This window comes from Botryllus schlosseri, chromosome 5 (genome assembly GCF_051294905.1).
Source record: "Botryllus schlosseri isolate E-star chromosome 5, Bs_hap1, whole genome shotgun sequence".
Taxonomy (NCBI): Eukaryota; Metazoa; Chordata; class Ascidiacea; order Stolidobranchia; family Styelidae; genus Botryllus; species Botryllus schlosseri.
The window spans coordinates 4,217,211-4,237,142 of NC_137240.1; the positions used below are offsets into that span (position 1 = coordinate 4,217,211).

At 41.4% G+C, this 19,932-nt stretch overlaps 2 protein-coding genes across 2 annotated transcripts; both read left to right on the forward strand.

Moving 5' to 3' along the window:
* The first annotated feature begins 1,371 nt into the window (after positions 1-1,371).
* Positions 1,372-6,337, forward strand: LOC145439633 (prostaglandin reductase 1-like). The gene is made up of 9 exons (XM_080317146.1): positions 1,372-1,579; positions 1,906-1,951; positions 2,385-2,444; positions 2,632-2,799; positions 2,881-2,998; positions 3,586-3,738; positions 3,994-4,099; positions 4,259-4,380; positions 6,099-6,337. The coding sequence occupies exons 1-9, from the start codon at positions 1,474-1,476 to the stop codon at positions 6,207-6,209; spliced, it is 990 nt and encodes a 329-aa protein (XP_080173272.1). The 5' UTR covers positions 1,372-1,473; the 3' UTR covers positions 6,210-6,337.
* Positions 6,338-8,704: 2,367 nt separating this feature from the next.
* On the forward strand, positions 8,705-18,137 carry LOC145439632 (prostaglandin reductase 1-like). The gene is made up of 9 exons (XM_080317144.1): positions 8,705-9,011; positions 9,085-9,130; positions 9,201-9,260; positions 10,282-10,449; positions 10,873-10,990; positions 11,500-11,652; positions 16,952-17,060; positions 17,666-17,787; positions 17,863-18,137. The coding sequence occupies exons 1-9, from the start codon at positions 8,906-8,908 to the stop codon at positions 17,971-17,973; spliced, it is 993 nt and encodes a 330-aa protein (XP_080173270.1). The 5' UTR covers positions 8,705-8,905; the 3' UTR covers positions 17,974-18,137.
* The last annotated feature ends 1,795 nt before the right edge of the window (positions 18,138-19,932 follow it).

The window sequence follows — 19,932 nt, forward strand, 5'->3', positions numbered from 1 at the left end:
CAAAGTACACTATACGCTATATATCCTTCGCACGCTATGGGCTCTCGTTGCTCAATGCGAGATGCGCTTGAGTGAGACGTCCGTGAACATGAAAATTTTCTCCAATAAGTCTGCAACGTGTAAAAGGTAGAAAAAGCCTTACAATAAAATAATATGAATTAGGAGGTTCAGTGACATCAATCATACTGTATCCATGATTTTTTCTTGAAAGATAGCGTAGTAGTGACGATAAGCGCCTGTCGCCCGGGCGGCCAGGGTTCTATTCCACGACGGAGGATATTCTAGACTCCTCTTCCCCCGCGTCGCTGTTCTCACGGCGACAAAAACGCCCGGAAAAAGACCCGATGAAAGAGAGCACTCACAAGGAATGTAAAGAGCAACAAAGAGTCGCGGAAGACAAACATCGAAGAAAGAGCTGTGACATCGGGCACTAGACAGAGGTGCTTGCCAGTTTGAGGGACCGCAACTGGTTGTTCGGCATCCTCCTATCTGTTCATTACATCGCATTGTGTCTTATCTCATTGTATATTGTGTGCGTCTTGTTCAGATAAAAATATAATCTGACGATTAACTTATCTTATGTTATCTTATAATCTTGTGTATAGAAATGTGTAGTAGCCTATGCTACGACTAGGTGACTTTACATTCCCCATTTCATTCATGGCCGTACAGACGTAGCACGTAGCATGCTAGCATATTAAAATGCATCACACCCAATATGAGAAGCTTATTGGGCCGCGAGACGTTAAGTTAACAAAACTCAGATTTGGGGCCAAAAAGTTTGGGAACCACTTTGACTCTTGGAGTCGAGTCAATATTTTAATTCAAACGTAGGATATGTAGAAATGGGCGACATTTTGCGGCGAGATCGGACGGTATTAGGGCTATACCAGACTTACATTGCTACTGAATTTGAAGGTAATTGGTACTGTGGGTAAACGATACAACACCAATATAAGCAGGTTAAAATCTTAACACTTCGGAACGCATGGTATCATTCGTTAAAGAGAATGCGTTACGACATCTCAGCCAACCCTGAGGTTATTCTACTGGATCTTTTAATTTTTGCGTTTATCATCCTATTTCGCGTACACATCTTGCCATATGAATATTGTAAATATATAACCTGTTCAACGAGTAAACAACTAGAAGCCAGTCTCAAAAAATATTCTAATCTTAGCTACAGATGAACCAATTTCGAAGTGTTCTCATTGATAGTCGCACCATCCATATCTATACTATGGATTCTCTCTACCTCCCAATGTAAGCCGTTGAGTGTTTATTCGACTCTTCACACAAATCCCAGTCACAATTATTGATATCGGCAATACTCGCTGTCGTTTTGCAAACATTTCAGAACTCTTCATATTTAACCATGCTCTTCGCCGGATTGTATGTTTCGTCTGACGCCCACTAATGTGATTAGACTTGCTAAGAACAGTTCTCGCTTGAAATACAGTTTATTATACCGAAATGAAGGTCCGCCAAATAATTTACGCTGCAAAGTTCGAAGGATCCCCTAAAGAATCAGATTTCAAAATCGTCGATGAGGACCTCGGTGATCAACTGAAAGAGAATGGTAACTGTTGGCTATCTTTTCATTGTATCGCAGTCTTGTGATGTTTTGAAATGATGAAAATATTTATAAAACGGATTGATTGATGCTTGTGTATCAGCCTTAATGAGAACACCAATATAATCAGTAATCAGTTATCGTGTCGATTCCTCTCCCAAGTATACATTGTAGTCAATGCAATAGGATATGCAATTTGACATTGACGCTCTGGTAGCAATCAAATCTGTTTATAGATACTGCGGTCGAATTGAATCATCAATAATCAGAGTATAGTACGCGTATCATTGTCATTGACTAACTTCAAAATCATTTTCCATATTCACTCACAGAATTCTTTTACGAAGCTATCTACATCAGCTGCGATCCGTATGTGAGGTAAGACCCGTTTGCTGTTTTACCTCACGCTTTTCGCTTCCGAAGAAGTGTTGAATAACGAAGATACACATTCGGCATACTTTACGAGTGCATGAGTTATTGGCGAGCGCCCATCTGCAAGCCATATATGTCTCATATTGTATTTATACCGGCCCCTCTGCATGATCGCCATCTGATCAGCGTAAGCGGTGTTTCTAAAAAAGAAGTGGGCCGTGTTACAAGTCGGCAGTTACGAAATCATAAGAAAGATTATCGTCTTGGTGTCAATGACCATTGTAGTCGAAAAAGTACCACATACAACAATCTCTGCGCGATGGTGACTGCAAGAGAGATATGAAACTGACTCGTTATCCATCATTTGTTTTCGTTCTTCGCAATTACGCAATCATTTCACGAAGGTATGATTATTGATTACTCCTTCCAATATTTACAGACTCCTGTCGGATTCCTACATCGTTGGAAAGACCACGATCCCAGGATATCAGCTGGCAAAGTAAGCCCGTTTGTTGACATAATCAAGATATGCCGCATCAAATCTTGTCACCCATATCGGCACGCAACAAGTTATGGTATACTATACACGTGTCTTTGACACATATGTGCTGTTTGCTACCGCTATGTTTTAGTGTTTTGATGTTCAGCGAAATATATCTCAACAAAATGTGATCTCGAAATGTCAGAGTGCTAGAGAGCAAGAATCCAAAGTTCCCGTCCGATTCGATCTTGGTGATGAATGTCGGATGGAGAACTGGCGGGAAAAGCGACGGAAGTGACGTTTGGTACGACCGAACTGACATTCCGAAAAATGTACCCATGTCGGCCGGGGTAGGAATCTTCGCAATGACCGGGTGAGCGAACCATTTACCTCGAGCTCAATTGGTGTATTCAACTGGGACGACGCAGCTGTGAAATCAAACTCTTCATTACAGGTTGACAGCCTATTACGGAGTGAATTATGTTTTGAAGCCAAAGGCCGGCGATACAATACTTGTGAGCGGCTCAGCAGGAGCAGTGGGTACTGTTGTTGGGCAGCTTGCGAAAGGCATGGTAACTACGCGATTTCAAGTTTTTGTATACTACTGCTGGAAAACACTTTCTTTGGTCTCACAGTTATTAGCCACAGCAAGAAATATCCGCAACTCTTGATACTTATTGCCGCACACTGCACACTATTAGGGAGAAGGGTGTTTATTCACACCCACAAGGTAGTAAATGACAACATACACTAACCCAGCATTAGATCGCGGTTAATACCTTCCTGCGTCCCTATTAGGTGCAACCATCACTGGGATTATAAGGATGTGTTTCATTTACACCGCGGAACACGTCTGAGGTAACTTCTGGTTAGGTGTAGGCCTACGCACACCCATATATGTTACACGGAATGACATATTCACACCATGTATGATGAAGTAAATAGTTCGACGATCTCACTAATTGCGGATAGACGATCCCAAAGATAACATGCTCGGGGCGTGTAAACTGCAACATCTTTCAACAAGCATTATTGTAATACTAAGCAATCCTATGATAGTAAACCCATTAGACTTTGTAATACTGATCGGAAGGGGAATATAACCCCATAACAAAATTATAACCATATAAACCAGTGATCACCTTCCGGTATCTTGTAGGGATGTCGCGTTATCGGCTCGTGCGGCTCCATGGAAAAGATCAAGTTCGTGAAGTCAGTCGGGTTTGATGACGCATTCAATTACAAAACGGAATCCGTCGCCGAGGGACTGAAAAGATTGGCACCGAAGGGCGTGGACCTTTACTTCGATAACGTAAGATTATGCTGCATGTCCTGTCCAGTCCATGTCGGGTACCTAACCTAGTCTGTAAACCTTGCGGAATAAACACCGGATTCCGTTACCTTACAGTTGAAATCAGAGCTATATCGGGTCACATCTGTATATTCGGAATTTAACTCATATACTGTAGCTTTTAATTCTGAGTTAAGAATATGTTATCAATACTTTAATATTCTCATAACTTGTGCAATGTGTACCGTGTATGTAATAGATCGATTCTTTCTAAAGGTCGGAGGCAGCTTTTCGTCAGCGGTCCTCGAGAGCATGAACAAAGGAGGACGGGTGGCGTGTTGTGGTGCTGTTTCCTCATACAATTCAAAAGTACCCGCACAAGGTGGGGTATACATTTTATACCACTGTCGTATATAGACATTTCTCAACTTGATAACCATATATTGAAGGAGTGACCCTTGAATAGCGCGGTAAGCCTGAACTAGGGATAGTGCAAACCCTTGAAAGATTTTGTGAGAGCATCTCGTCTTTCATTTTCCAGCCCCTGTTATACAAGGAACGATGGCGCTGAATTCACTGTCGCTGCAGGGATTCAATATTTTCGACGACATTCCCGCGTACGCTGACGAAATCTACGTTGCGTTGAAACAATGGGCAGGCGAAGTAAGTGCAACAAATCCTCCTTAAACTGATATGGTTACTTATGTGTGCGCATTTTAATTTTGAGACTGATGTCTGCTTCGTATTAATTTTCCCGACTTTTCGAAATGATCAGGGTTGTAGTGACTCGACTTAGTTAATGTGCATGCTTTTGAATCAACTATGGGATGGTGACGTCCAGAGGTGGGCTAACTGCCTTTAAATTTTAGTTATGCGTATAGCCTACTCGAGTGTTTTCATGCGGCTCAATCCAGTGTTGCGATGACTCGAGTCATGACTTGACTCGAGTCAGACTCGAGTCATCTTTTTCGTATGACTTGACTTGACTCGAGTCACTTTGCTAAAATGACTTGACTTGACTTGACTCGGCGTATCAGAAATGTGGATTGACTCGTGACTCGGAGCAAAATTCACGAGTCAATTTCAAGTCATCAAGTAATCGGTGTGGATAAAAATCTGTATCTTGCATATGTTCGGATTTTCGCGAAACGCTGGTGTAACCCATGAGAGCGTCCAATCATTTAATGATCGTGCGTTTTACTGAGCCTCCATTGTTCTCTCACAAATAAATTGACCGCAAACGAAGGGATCGAAGCTTACGGCTTACGTTGTCGTAAACTAGTTGTAAAGTAATTGAATGGCAAAATGTCTATTTCTGTTCTCACCTTAGCCAAACCTCTTGTTTTATTGAAATTGAATTCGAATATAGTTTACATAGTCCCCAACCATTGGCGCTGGCTGTAATTGTATCATATCAATTTGTAAATGGGTAATATATTGCATCTTATCAATTCGTTCTCAATCAATTCTCTATTCTCTATTTTGGCTGGTAACTATCAACGTAGTTTACCAGCTCTACGTATATGTGAGCGATACAATGCCTTCTTGCGTGTATATTCAACTCTATAATCGTTTAGCGGTTAAGAATCAATGACCACTCAATATGTATTTCAGACAGCTAGCAAAATGCAATGATGCAATCATGCCTCATACTTCGAAATGGCAACTTGACTTGAATTGTGACTTGACTCGTGACTTGACTTGACTTGACTCGACTTGACTCGAGTCACCTCCAAAAATCGAATGACTTGACTTGACTCGAGTCACCTTTGAAAATCGATTGACTTGACTTGACTCGAGTCAGAATGTGTAATGACTCGAAATGACTCGTGACTCGAAGGTAGTGACTTGATCCCAACACTGGCCTCAATCGTACTCTGAAGTTTGAAATACGGCTCCGAGATCCAGAACGATTGCAAACCACTGTTCCATATTATATGATTCAACTCTCTTGTAACAGGACCAATACCAGGAGAATTGGGCCATAAAATCTAGTTCAACTGTTCGAAGAAACATGTTGATAGTGTGAAAAATCGGTATATTATGAATGCGAGGTCTTCGATATCATCCAAAAGTTTCACAGAAGTAAGTTGAACCGCTCTTGATATGATCAATGAACAGTGAACTCGAGTTCAAACACTGTGTCTCGGACTCCGCCCGTTTCTCCCTGACTTGGACTCGGACTTGACTTGTGACTCGGAACCTCGTGACTTAGTTACAACCCTGGAAATGACAGGCTTCAGGCGTGGTAGGTTGGTTATCTTGTTGGGGATACTGTGTTGCAAAGTCCCATCTTAAGTATAAAACTAATATGACAGTGACGCCGAAAGAAGAAAACAAGGACATGATGACAGTTATAACTAAATTTCTAATTATTTCAGGGTAAACTGAAGCAACACGAGTACTTGACGAGCGGTTTCGAATCCCTGCCCTCGACATTCATTGGAATGCTCCGAGGAAAGAATTTCGGAAAAACAATCGTGAATATGTAGATCGCCCAACATGAGACCCGTCTTTCAATTCCGCGTGATTCCTTATCCGACCAACAATTTGGTTGAAATGCACAGCTACCAGTTTTATATACTGCAGGAATAAATACACCATGTTGGCGTCGATTCAATTATGCTTCATCTGTACGTTAGAAGGAGCATACATAAAACTCTAGATCTAAAACCCTGACTTGAGAATTTGGCAATCCAATAACTAGGGTCACAATGACTCGAGAATTCGAAGCGGAATCGAGTATTAATTGTAATGATTTGAGTCAACCAGTTAATTTTTCGAGTACTGGGATAAAATGCTCCTTTCCACTAAGAGTTTTATTATCAGCGAAAAGTTTAGGTTCAACAATTTATTCTAACCTAGTAGCTTTGACCCAAATTGATCGCATCACAGCTATGTGCGTTAGTGGAAATGGTATTTTTGTGAAGTTGTGATTGATCCACAGTATTGTCACCGAGTGTGATTGATCCATAGTATTGTCACCGAGTGCAATGAAATAGGATTTTAAATTCGGTTGTAAATATGTGTTTTGGCGCACCCGAACCAAGAGTCGTTCATGTGGCTATACTGTCTAATCTCACCGTTAAAATATTCTATGCTAAATCACTGGCATCGGTTTCACTGCCCTGGCACCGGTTTTGCGTTGTTGAGACAGGTAAATTAAAAATAGCCTTCCTGTAACTATTATAGTCCGTAATTTAATTGTACAAATACAGGCCGTTAGAATTTCTATGGAAAACTCCCGTAATAGACAGCCGTAAGACAGCCGTAATATCAAGATACTGGTCTAGTCATTTGCAGCAGTTTTACGTTCCCGTAGAACAGTAAATTTAAAAAAACTCTCCCCGTAATTTACTTTTACAAATACTGGAATCCCCGTTATAAAAGGCAATAGAGAACGGCTGTAATACCAGTATTATGGTGATGGTATGGTCCAATGCAGCAGATTTGATTTACGTTCCTGAGACCAGTGAATTTGAATGGTGTTATTCCGTGCGGCAACACGTAAGGTCGTAGGCTATTCGTCATCGCCGTATTATGATCGGTTGCCCACATGGGGTGACGATAATCTATCAGGTATCAGCTAATAGGGTATAAGGTAAAAGGGTACGGTACAAGCTTACCTTCCGAAATTATAAATAGAGGTGGGCGAAATTAAATATATGTCTGATTCAATTGCGAGCTTCAAGTCTACATGCAGTACCATTTATTACAACGTCATGCATAGTAAGAACAGTTCAAATTCGTTCCTATCACAAAATGAGAATGAAAACAATACCAATTACATTTTACCGAAACACACATTTCATATTTCTTAACAGCTTTAAACATAACTTTGACGTCATTGAGATGTCACTACACGAAACGTTCATTTCCATGAACATTCGTATAGCGTCACGCTAACTGTTTTCGATGTAACAATGGATAAAGACAGTCTGGTTTCAAGGTTTCCGCGGCGGGAAGAAAGTGTCAAAACGAAAATTCCTTGTCATTGCGGGTGTATATTTTGGGAAAAGGTGGGACTCTTACTGCTCGACTCGAAATGATGGCAGTCAATACTAGAGCCCGTGATTTTATCAGTACACCGATAACATCGTGTCAATATCAAACCTTGAAAAAATATATCGGTAACGGCCACTTTCCAGACCACATACCTTGTTAGTAAGGAGTTAGAGAACCAATCTGTAACTGCTAGACTGGGGATATTGGTACGTCTCTTGTATCTCACAGGAAAAAATGATCAAACAGTTATATTTGTGACTGAGTACAAGTCTCGATTTCCAAGTTTGAAAAAAGAGAGTATTCTAGTCCTATGCCTAAAAAAACTATACAGGGCCTACTATCATAACCGCTCGAGTGAATACTTCAAGTAGGCGCAACCTACTTGAGTACTCAGAGAGAGAGAGAGAGAGAAAGAGAGAGAGTAGAAGTCCTTAGTTACTGACCACCTATGCTTTCATGTGTCCAACTGTCCATGTTTGCATGTGGCTGACGGGCTGTAAAGCAGTTCTAATTAATGCTCTGAAGTTTTACAAATGCCCCCTAAACTAGATACCATACCTTCTGTATATCGGCTGAATATATCGGGGTTATTTGGGTGAAGATGCTGTAGTTGTCGGTTTTATCGGTATTGGCTCAAAAAATACGATATAGGTCTGGCCGTAGTCAAAATTCAACTCAGATTCGACTACTCCAGTAGGATTTGAGTACTCTAAATCAATGTGTCCAGCCCTATAAGTGAATATTGAAGTCAGTAGTCTTGGTCGAAAGTTGAATGCAACATATACTGTATTATAATACTGAATGTCTAGGCCTATCACAAAAAAAATCGTAAATACAAAATCACTCTTTACACCCAATGAAATGAAATACCATCGGCATGTTCAAACATATGAGCCAAGCCTACGTAGCGGTGATATCGTTCTAACAGTGCACATATTTACTTATTTACTAATTCGTTATAATACGCGCAGAGTTACGAACGTTTTTATTTGTTCTTTACCACCAACTCCTCGTTGTAGCAAATTCGAGTAGATGGCAAACATGAACTAACGACACTGTTCCACCGCTATAAAAGTCCCGTACAATGTGTAGTTGTATTATCTAGTCAGGCAGCAATTACGAGACTCATCTTAGGACCAGTTAGGAGTATACACTAAAAGGTTATAGTTATCCATCATTGAAAATGAAGATTCGCAAGATTATATACGCTAAAACGTTTGACGGCATGCCGAAGGAGTCGGACTTTAAGATAGTTGAGGAAGATCTCGGGGATCAACTGAATGAAAATGGTAAGTGAGAATGTAATTAAGTCGGTACAGATATGTGGGAAAATTTATGAACGCACTGCTTGGTTTCCTGCAGAATTTTTCTACAAATCGCTTTGGGTCAGCTGCGACCCTTACCTCAGGTATGTAATCTGTTTTTACATCACCCCCCCCCATGCTTTCAATTTTAATCATTGTTCAAATCACCTCTAGAGCATACGCTGGTAGCTATACCGTGGGAAAAACCTGCATTCCCGGATATCAGCTATCGAAGTAAGTGGGATATAAGAATTGTCTGTATAATTTTGATATATTTTAATTGATCAAATAAATACGGTCGTATTTGAAAAAATAATTAATTTAAAACACAAATCTTTATAACAAAGCGCTGTGTTTATGTGTTTCGTTTTAGCCATGATCACCTAGAGATGACATTTTGGTTCTGTAGAGTGCATGACATGGAATGATACCTTCAAGATATTGCCTGCCACCTTTATACTGATATTGAAGAAATATATTCACGTTACAAAATTACTCAGAGATATCCACAACAAATTGATCTGTGTGTAGCAACAATTGCATGACCTTTCACGCATTTCATGTGATCACACAATACATATACAGTATACGCACATAATCATACATCACACAATATTTGGCAGATTATATTGGAAGTGCTCGAATTTCGTGTTCAATATTACTACTGGCCATGCCATGGGTGGGAAGGGTGACTTTCACAGAAAACAAAAATACTATGATGAATATTTGCTGCAAACGGAGTATAGCTTCTGTTGTATTAGTCGGGTGTGCGTCTTGACCTTCGGCGAACCACTGGGGTTCACGTCAACCCCTTTTAGGAACCAATGATATAGGGTTTGCGTGGTGCAACTTGCGGTATAGAATGACGCCAAGGGCTCCACATCATGTAGGCCTACGTCTGCTATATTTCCAGAACGAGTCCTCCTCATACTCACGTTGCTTGGTTATAAAACACAATTACTTAGACAACTTAGAGAAAATTAGTTTTGTTTAAAGCAGGAGCGTTTCTAAACACACTTGTGTCAAAATTAATCCATATGCAAATGGGTGATGCTGGGGCCGTAACTACATATTATACATAATATGAAGAACGTATTCATGTAAAATCCCCTTCCGGCGATGCTGCAATATAATATAACAGCTACGACCAAACTTTTTCCTACTGCTCAGAAATCTCAACCTATCTGTCCCCACTCATGCTGGATTATCGAGAATATTTACATTCGCTCAAACAGTATTATCGATATATATACAGGGTAGTTAAAAGCCGCAATGCCAAATATCCAGTTGGCTCACTTCTGGTGATGCAATCAGGCTGGAGAAATGGCGGGAAAAGCGATGGCAGTGATGTATGGTATGTCAGAAACGATATTCCTGGAAATGTTCCACTATCCGCCGGGTTCGGAATCTTTGGAATGACAGGGTGAGTACTAAGTACAGTTTCAAGTAATTACATGAAATATGTACATAATAATGCGTTTCAGTTTTACGACATTTATTCCATTGTCAAGTATGTAATTGGAAATCTCATTCCAAATTCATTCCATCCCACTTCATTCCAAGATCATTTTTGCTGACGAAAAAGGCTATCATCACGGTACACATTCAGTCTCATCTCTAGGGACTGATTTTTCCAAAGAGCAGCGTATCTTAAGATGGCGTTCGGCACATTAACAGTCCTCCATGAGACGAGATGCGAAACCATCCTTGAATTTTTGGGCAACAGGATAATACACGCTGAGCTTATCTGATGTGAGAGTGTAAAAAGATGTAACGACAAGAATATATCGGAAATACGATATTCATCACACAGACCGCGATAATATACTCTCACTATTTGATTTAGACTCACTGCTTTTTATGGAGTGGATAGTATTCTGAAGCCAAAAGCTGGTGAAACTATAGTAGTCAGTGCCGCGGCAGGAGGAATCGGTACAGTGGTTGGACAGATCGGGAAAATCTTGGTAGGTGAGCCAGTCGTAGCCTAGAGCTAAAATTTATTTTCATGGCTGATGCAGGAAAATTCATGCTGACTACAAAACATAATTATGATCATAATATCCCACTTTTAACCTTATTTTCAGAGCAGACCCCAACAATTATTTGGAAATTTGGGTAGCCGATGACTAAAATAAGGTCATCACTTCCGCCCAGTCCCAATCGTAGCTCATTTCGCCAGTTAGTATAGGTATTGTTTAAGAAGCTGCCCCTGATGAAAACGTGATCACCTTTTCTTGTGATCTACGGTAAGCGCTTGAAAATAAGGCGAACATAGACAATTAGGGCCAAAGTAAGGACATATGTTAAGAGCACTAGTTATGGGCCTACAGTTGTAGTTTCAACATTGGCCTTTCACTGACTCCTTAGATCTAGTCCACGGACTCCCAAGAGGTTCATGGACTTCAAGTGAAGAATCCACACTTGAAATACATGGAAACTCTAAATAGTATTAGCGTCGACATATTTTGTGCAGGGCTGTCGTGTGATAGGCTCGTGCGGATCTGAAGAAAAGATCAAATTTGTGAAATCCATTGGATTCGACGATGCCTTCAATTACAAGACCGAGTCCGTTGACGACGCCCTCAAAAGGCTTGCTCCTAATGGAGTGGACTGCTATTTCGACAACGTGAGAAAATATCTTATTATATCTTGCTCTGGTCCTTGCCCAGTAGTAACCTACTTCCTTCCTACCAAAAACAGATGAGAATCCTTTGTTACTACAGAGACGGCACATTGGCAACGGCGTCCTCGCTGTCGTGGAATGCTGACTTTCCCCCTCTCTTATATTTAATTGCTAAAATATGCCATTGCCTATTGCAATTTTCCGGTATTCGGCGTTTGCTTTTATCTTCGGTTACGTGTACTCAATACTCATTAGTCATTACAATTGAAATATGCGCCCGAACCACAACGATGACTCGAAAAAGTCGACTGTGACGCACAAGCTCAGTGATTCAGCAATTTGTCGAGCTCTATCCCGTTGGTGAAGGGTGTGCTGTGGCGGCTCCGAGAGAGGCAAATACCAATGTAAATATGGCACCGGTGAAGCGTACGATATAACACTCATGAAAGGTTAAAGCAGTGGTTCCCAACGTGGGCGGTCTAGGGGGGCGAAAATAACGAAGGGGGCGATAGGGGGGCGAAAACGGACGAAGGGGGCGATAGGGGGGCGATGGCGCGTTAAAACGGCTTTATTGGAGTCGGGACCGTAACTACCGCACCCCAAACCCCCCAATTGGGGGTGGGGGGCCCGAAATCGAAGGAAGCCCGAAATTATTTCGTGAATTAATATGAATGATAGAGTAATTTTTTAGAAATTCATGCGACTTTTTCAACAAATTTCCGCGCTGCGCGCGATTTATTATTTTCATGTATCTTGATGTTGGGGGCCCCGTCACCCAACAAAATACGCATGATTTATGGAAATGAGAGACTTCGGCGTCGGCAATTACTGCGACACGACGCACCAAAAAATATGAAGTTATAGGCCATGTAACATGCGACTCCGAGAAGTGTGCCAGAACGATCAGCAGCGAGAAGACCTTGGCCGAAAAGGAATGCCCTTGTGCTTACCGAAAACTTCGATATATATATACATATATGTTTAATTGTCTGTAGGCGCCTCAATGGCTGGCGTCGAATGTTCCTGTCCTGGCGACCTTAAACCTACAGGACAAATGCCATCCCGCAAGGAAAAAATTATTTGCCAGTAAAGAAATACCAATATGAAATCATGTGCGTCTTTTAGTTTGGTACGTTTTGACGATTTCCATATCTTCTGGCATAGCAGATATAGGAGGTCACGCACGAAATAGCAGCATGTAAAGAAGTCGATATAACAACGATTCCGCCCGAAGATGTTTAATTATTATTTACGGGTCCTACCTTTTTGAACATACAACATTGACCATATTGACCGATTCAAACATGAATTATATAAATTTGTCGCGCTTCGCGCGTTTAGGCGAAATACGGTGACTCACCTAACAGTACATGAAATAGGGTATAGCTGATATGTAGCGACAAAAAGCCCACTGTCTGAGAGGGGTATGGGGTTTGCTTTATCACCCTATGGGGCCAAAGACCAACGATTTTTTTCGTGGGGGGGGGAGGGGGCTGACGAAGTGCTGTTTTTCGGTTCCCAATATTTGGGGGGCGATGATCGGTGTGGAGCTTCAAAGGGGGGCGATGAGTCGAAAAAGGTTGGGAACCACTGGGTTAAAGGGACATGGCACACTGAATATGAATATGGTATATGGTGTGGTTTTGAATTAAAGTTGAAGGCGTGAAAAACACTTTGGCAGCAGTCCTTTTTCGCAGTAAGCCACCGTATTCGAACTGCAATCAAAACATTTTCACGAAAGGTACCATTACACTTCATCAGTCTATGACTCTAAGTCAGTGGTTCCCAAACTTTTTCGGTGTGAGGGCCAAATTTAGAATTTCAGAGTACGGTCGGGGCCGCACGAATACTACGGCTATGAAACGGACCCAAACAGTCATCATGGCTATTTCGGAGTAGTTTTATTGCCCTGGCGAGATTTCAAAACTGTACACTGTTTAGTGCTACTTATCTGCTGCATTGGGTGTCCGTTGAGTGAATCAGCTTTTCTCGCCTAAACGTGCGAAGCGCGAGAAATTTTTTTAGTTTCATGACTGAATCGGTCAATATGATCGGGAATTGCATGTATTGCTATCAATGTTCATCCTGTCTCTGTTCACGTAATCTGATTTACCGGTAGAGCTGAGTGAGGTGTGTTTGAAAAGGTATAGGCCCCCTCAATAGTAATTAAACATCTCCGGGGGTATACCCGTTGGCAGGAACGCAACAGTCAGGACCCCGGGCTCCCATAGGGTGATAAACTGACCGCGCATCACGTTGTTCGCTTTTGCCACGAAATTAAAGTTGTACTGTTTAGTGAGACAGCGCGACGCGCGAATATTTCGATAATTCATGATAAAATCGGTGAATAAGGGAATTTCATGGTTGTCCTCTTTGCCCACGTAATCAGATTTACCGGTAGAGCTGAGTGAGAGGTGTCTTTGAAGCTGCAGACCCCGTAAAATTAAACATCTTTGGGCGGGCGGACCCCTAGGTATGACTTCTTTACATGATGTTATTTCGTGACATCCTGTCTGCTATATCAAAAAATGTAGAATTGCCCAAACCTACTAAACTGAAAGATCACACGATTTAAGATTGGTATTTCTTCACTGGCATATAATTTTCTTTCCTGGGGGATGGTATTTGTCTTGAGTTCTGACACATGCACTTTTTTTTTTCTGGGGGGGGGGGGGGGGGTATTCATGGTGTTCGACTACTATGGTCATTCACACCAGGCCGTTATTCTTCTTATTATCCGTAACTGCCGACTTATAGCACGGCCCACCTCCAGGCTTTTGTAAGACACCACTGACGCGGATGAGGTGGCGAGGAGGAGCCTAGGTAAACCTCCAACAGTTAGATATCGGAATTCGGAAGTCGACCTCGGTCGGACTCGAACCCGCACCCATTGGTGTTGCAGCCGCGGATTATACCACCGCGCTATCTCGCCACGACACATGCACTTCTTGGAGTCACATGTTACATGGCCTAAAACTTTATATGTTGTGGTGCAGTCATGGCCAACGCTGATATGCCCATTTCTATAAATCTTGCGTATTTTTTCTTGGGGAAGAGTAGGCCTACCCAATAATCAAGAAATGTGGCGAATTGAAAAAGTTGCATAAATTTTCAAAAAATACTCTATAATTTATGCTAATTCACGAAATAATTTTGGGCCCCTTCGAGCTCGGCCCCCTCAATTGGGGGGTTTAGGGTGCGGCAGTTACGGCCCTGACTATAGGACTACCAATTATGCTGCTTTTAGCCGGGTAAGCAGTATGCATCTCGGCGTATTCAACCGTGAGTCACGTGTTGCACATCTAGTTATCATAGGGTTACCATACGTCCTCTTTTAAGATGATTTGTCCTCTTGATTTTTTCAAAGTGTCCTCGGAGGATGCCCAAATGTCTTCTTTTTTGAGATTTTGTCTTCTTTTTTGAGGATTTTGGTTACATATAGGGCCAAATTCGACCGATATATATTGAGTCAGCACTGTAGGAACGCTACGGCGGCTATTTCGGGAGCTGGACCGGAAAGTTGACCTTTTTCGTCAGTCAACCACCTGTTAATGTGAAAGAAAAACTGTATTTTCCGGGAGTCGAGCCTCTTTTTCTTATTTAGTCAAGCGACCACGAAGTGGGGAAAATTTACCATTTTGTCAGGATTTTCCTCCGGTTTTGAAAGTTATCAATACCTACTTATATCTATAGCTACTGCTCGCTCAACTGGAAAGTTAGGGCAAATTGCATTGAAACAGCAGTGACGTAACGTTAGCAGTCTATACTCACAACTTTCCTGCAATTCTATAATTAAAAACTACAGAGGCCAAGCCAAGCAAGAGTATTTCATAAATATAAATTTTATTTTTTGTCATAAATCGATTTCTTAATATATTTTTGGGGCCGCAAAAAGGCTATCTGGGGGCCTCATGCGGCCCTCGGGGCCGCGCTTGGGAATCACTGCTCTAAGTGCTATCCGGGTTACGCGTCATCAATTTTTGACCTTTTGCGGGTAGAATTGGAAAACTAGAAAATTTTCAACTTCTTCAAATTATATTAGAAAAGGGATTATAGCTACATAGCTTTTTTCAAACTGAATTAGAATTAGAATTACTGATTTCGCGAAAACTTGGGAATTGAATCAAGTTCTGTTCATATCAAGTCAGAATCCATTTTCGTAAGCATGAGAATAGTAAATGTCCGTACGGCAAGCTTGGCTCGTTTCGCACTATATAGTTCTCCATTAGCATTTTAAGGAAAACCAGAAAATAGACTAGAATTAGAAATAGAGTATAGAAACATTTCACAAATTAGATCAGAACATCTGTGTTTCGTTCTAAATTAGACTATTTACACAATCAGAATTTTCTAGTTGTGCAAGTCTGTTATTTGTGGGCATTTCTTCACTGATACACTGTCTCGACGCGATCAAGGCAGAGAATTAATTTTGACATATAGTTGTCACTGACGGTACCAGTAACAAGCTTAACGCACACTCACATGTGGCGAGACAGCGTAGTGGTATAATCTACAGCTGCAACACCAATGGGCTGCGGGTTCGATTCCGACCGAGGTCGACTCCAGAATTCCTACCTAAGTGTTGGAGGTTTGTTTAGACTCCTCCTCGCCACGTGGTCCGCATGAGCGGTTGTGTCTTATAAAAAGCCTAGAAGTGGGCCGTGCTACAAGCCGGTTGATACAGAATCAAAAACAAAGCATATCGGCCCGGTGTGAAATGACCAATGTAGTCGAACCACCATGAATATCAAAACAAACAACACACTCATATACACACATATATCTATGTGTGGCGAGATAGCGCAGTGGTATAATCCGCGGCTGCAACACCAATGGGTGCGGGTTCGAGTCCGACCGAGTTCGACTTCCGAATTCCGATATCTAAGTGTTGGAGGTTTACCTAGGCTCCTCCTTGCCACCTCATCCGCGTCAGCGGTGTCTTACAAAAAGCCTAGAGAGGTGGGCCGTGCTATAAGTCGGCAGCTACGGAAAATAACAAGAATATCGGCCTGGTGTAAATGACCATAGTAGTCGACAAACACCATGAATGCCCCAAAACAAACAAACAAACACATATATCTGGCTGAACGTTGTCCGTTATATGTACTGGTAAAGTGCGAATACTTTCCGCAATTAAACTGACACAATTGCTTCATAATGGCGGCTGATTTGTGTGAAATTTTTTACGACTAACCCTTTTTCTGTCATCATTATTACGTCATCCGTTGACCGCCTGTACCGTTGCCGACTTACCGTACAGGTAACAGATGTAGTGATGCTTGAAAATCAAATTTGTCATCAGGTGGGTGGCGATTTCACCTTCGGCGTTCTATCACACATGAACCAGCGCGGGCGAGTAGCAATATGTGGAGCCATATCTCTTTACAACGCAAAAGAATCAGACAAAAGAGGTAGGCTACATATCAGATTTTTGAAATTTTTTCCATGCGTTTTGCTAGTGGCTCATGAATTCATCAATGAACAGCGGGATAAACGATTAATTCCCCACTTTTCGAATTGTACAAGGAGACGCCAGATATTCCTCACGTCAGCATGCCCGCTCGGTCGTTGTTGAAATATTTTCACCTCGCCCATACTGTCATCCTGGCTACGTCCAATAGCATATGTGAAGGTTACGCTTTTCCATCACGTTCACTCGGGATTAGTACTCTAGTGGAAATGGAGTACCACGGTGATTCGGTCTCCATTCGAGTACCAAGCGTCGAGTCGACTCGAGTACTCCAGTAGAGGACCAGATGATGAATTCAAGAATTCAAAGAATTCAAGCACAAGGAAAATAATCATGTGCCACATGCTTTGGATACAGAGTTACTACCAACTGAGGATTCAAAGCTCCCACTCTGGGAAGAAAGTAGTTGACGAAATTATATCCCTCGTTGGTAAAATAATTCCTAGTCGGGCGCATAATTTCGTTACTAAAAATACCAATACCAATGCATTAGATGCTATATCAAAATGACTCATCGCTCTCTAAAGCACAATTTCCTGATTTCAGTTCCTCAACTGCATGGCTTAATGATTTCGAAATCTCTGCTCCTGCAAGGATTCAATACACCGAGTGACGTCAACCCACAGGCTGATAAAATCTACGCGACCCTCAGAAAGTGGACAGAAGAGGTAAATTGCACAGGCCTGGCCGCCCTATATTGTACTATATATTTTAGAATAATATATTCGGTTTGTTATTTTTAGGGGAAATTGAAGCAGTACGAATATGTAACCCAAGGGTTTGATAATATACCGAAGACGTTTATAGAAATGTTGCAAGGAAAGAATATTGGAAAGACGACTGTGAAACTTTAGCTTTCCCTTTTCAGTTTACATATATACAGAGCAATCCTATATTCATGATTCATGTTATTATGTGCGCCGTAGTGTTCCAAACGGTTGTGTATGCCATTTAGTACTATAGAGAGTGTCGGCATACTAGATTAAATTATCATGATAATATATCAATTGCGATTCTAGAGATCTTTGACATGTGTGCATGATCTGACATCCTAACAGTGGCCAAAGTGGGCACTGATGCGGTATAAATTAGCCGTATGATGCCGTGCTCAGGGCCGTAACAGCACTTCGTCAGCCCCCCCCCCCAACGTTGGTCTTGGGCCTCCATAGGGTGATAAACCGAACTTCTGGGGGCAATGTTCCCTCTAAATTTTGACGAGTCTGCGCACATTCACCAACTCACTGCGCAGACCCTTGAACAACAGTGCGTAACGACTAAAAAAAAGCTCACCATTTCGGATTTTTTGTGCGCAACTTACATTTTTTGTGCGCAGATAATGTGTCAGCACTGCGTATTTGCACACGTGTGCAGCTTAGTGGGAGCATTGTCTGGGGGGCTTCGCTAATTCACGAAATAATTTTGGGCGCCCTTCGAGTTCGCCCCCCCCCCAATTGGATTTTTTTGGGTGTGGCAGTTACGATCCTGGCCGTGCTAACAGGGAATTGCAGTAACACACTACTCAGGAAGACAGAATCAGTCACCTTCGGAGCGGGATTTTGAATGTCTTATAACAGCAAAGCAAAGCGCGACGGGAATGATCCAAAATCGCAATTTCCGGGATATTTGTTTAACCGTTGTGCTTTCCCGCGAATTTTACAAGAAGAGTATCAGATAAATTGTATCACACCTGAGCGTCTTCTGCAATAGATACTTGGTAATTTAGGTACAGCAATAAACTTTCTATATTCTCAATCTTTCTTAGTTATGTATGAGTAATTGGGTGTGATCAATCTTTGGTCAAAAGAGTGCAAATATACCACTTCGCTTCAACAGTCCTTTAGCTACATAGCTGCGCAGTAGGGCTGTTCAAAAACAATTTCCTTCAGATTTCAATGGCTACTTGATAAAATTGTTAGGTTTGTTAGAAAAACGCTGCACACCAACTTTGGCACAATTCCAACCAGTAGAAGCGAGATTCTTGCAGTAGAAAGTTTGGAATTTATCATTAAAAATAAAAATAAAAAAAATTCAGAATTTTTTGTCAACCCCATAGAATTGTTAGGCTGTCAGTAAAGACGATGCACATCAAATTTGGCTCAATTCCAACCACTAAAAGCGAAGTTATTGCAGTAGAAAAATTTGGATTTGAATAAAATAGTATTCACGGTGACTAACTCTTAAATTATTTATTATAAAATCATGGAATTAGAAATTTTTCTACTGCGATAACTTCGCTTCTAGTGGTTGGAATTAAGCCAAATTTGGTATGCATCATCTTTACTGACAGCCTAACAATTTTACGGGGTCGACAGAAAAAATTTGAAATTTTTGATTTTTGTTTCTTAATGATAAATTCAAAACTTTCTACTGCACGAATCTCGCTTCTGCTGGTTGAAATTGAGCCAAAGTCGGTGTGAAGCGTTTTTTAACCAACCTAACAATTTTATCAAGTAGCCAGTGAAATCTGAAGGAATTTTTTTTTTGAACAGTCCTACCGAACGGTGCACATTCTTCGCGAAAAGAGTGGGTATTCACACCCCTATATACCACTCGTGATGTGCGGGTTCGAATATACATAGTTATATTCGTGGTATAAATCAAACAAAATATTTGATTCCAAATGATGCTTGCACCTATGGACGTAGGAAGGTATGCGCGTAGGATTTATAACCGTGATATAATTCCGAGTTAGGATCCGTTGCCGCGTACCACCTTTAGGGTGTGAATACAAACTTTTTCTTCTAACTGTGTACGCTATAGCAAGATATAGCGTCAGTCCAACCATAACAAGTAACATGGCCTGTCATGCAATA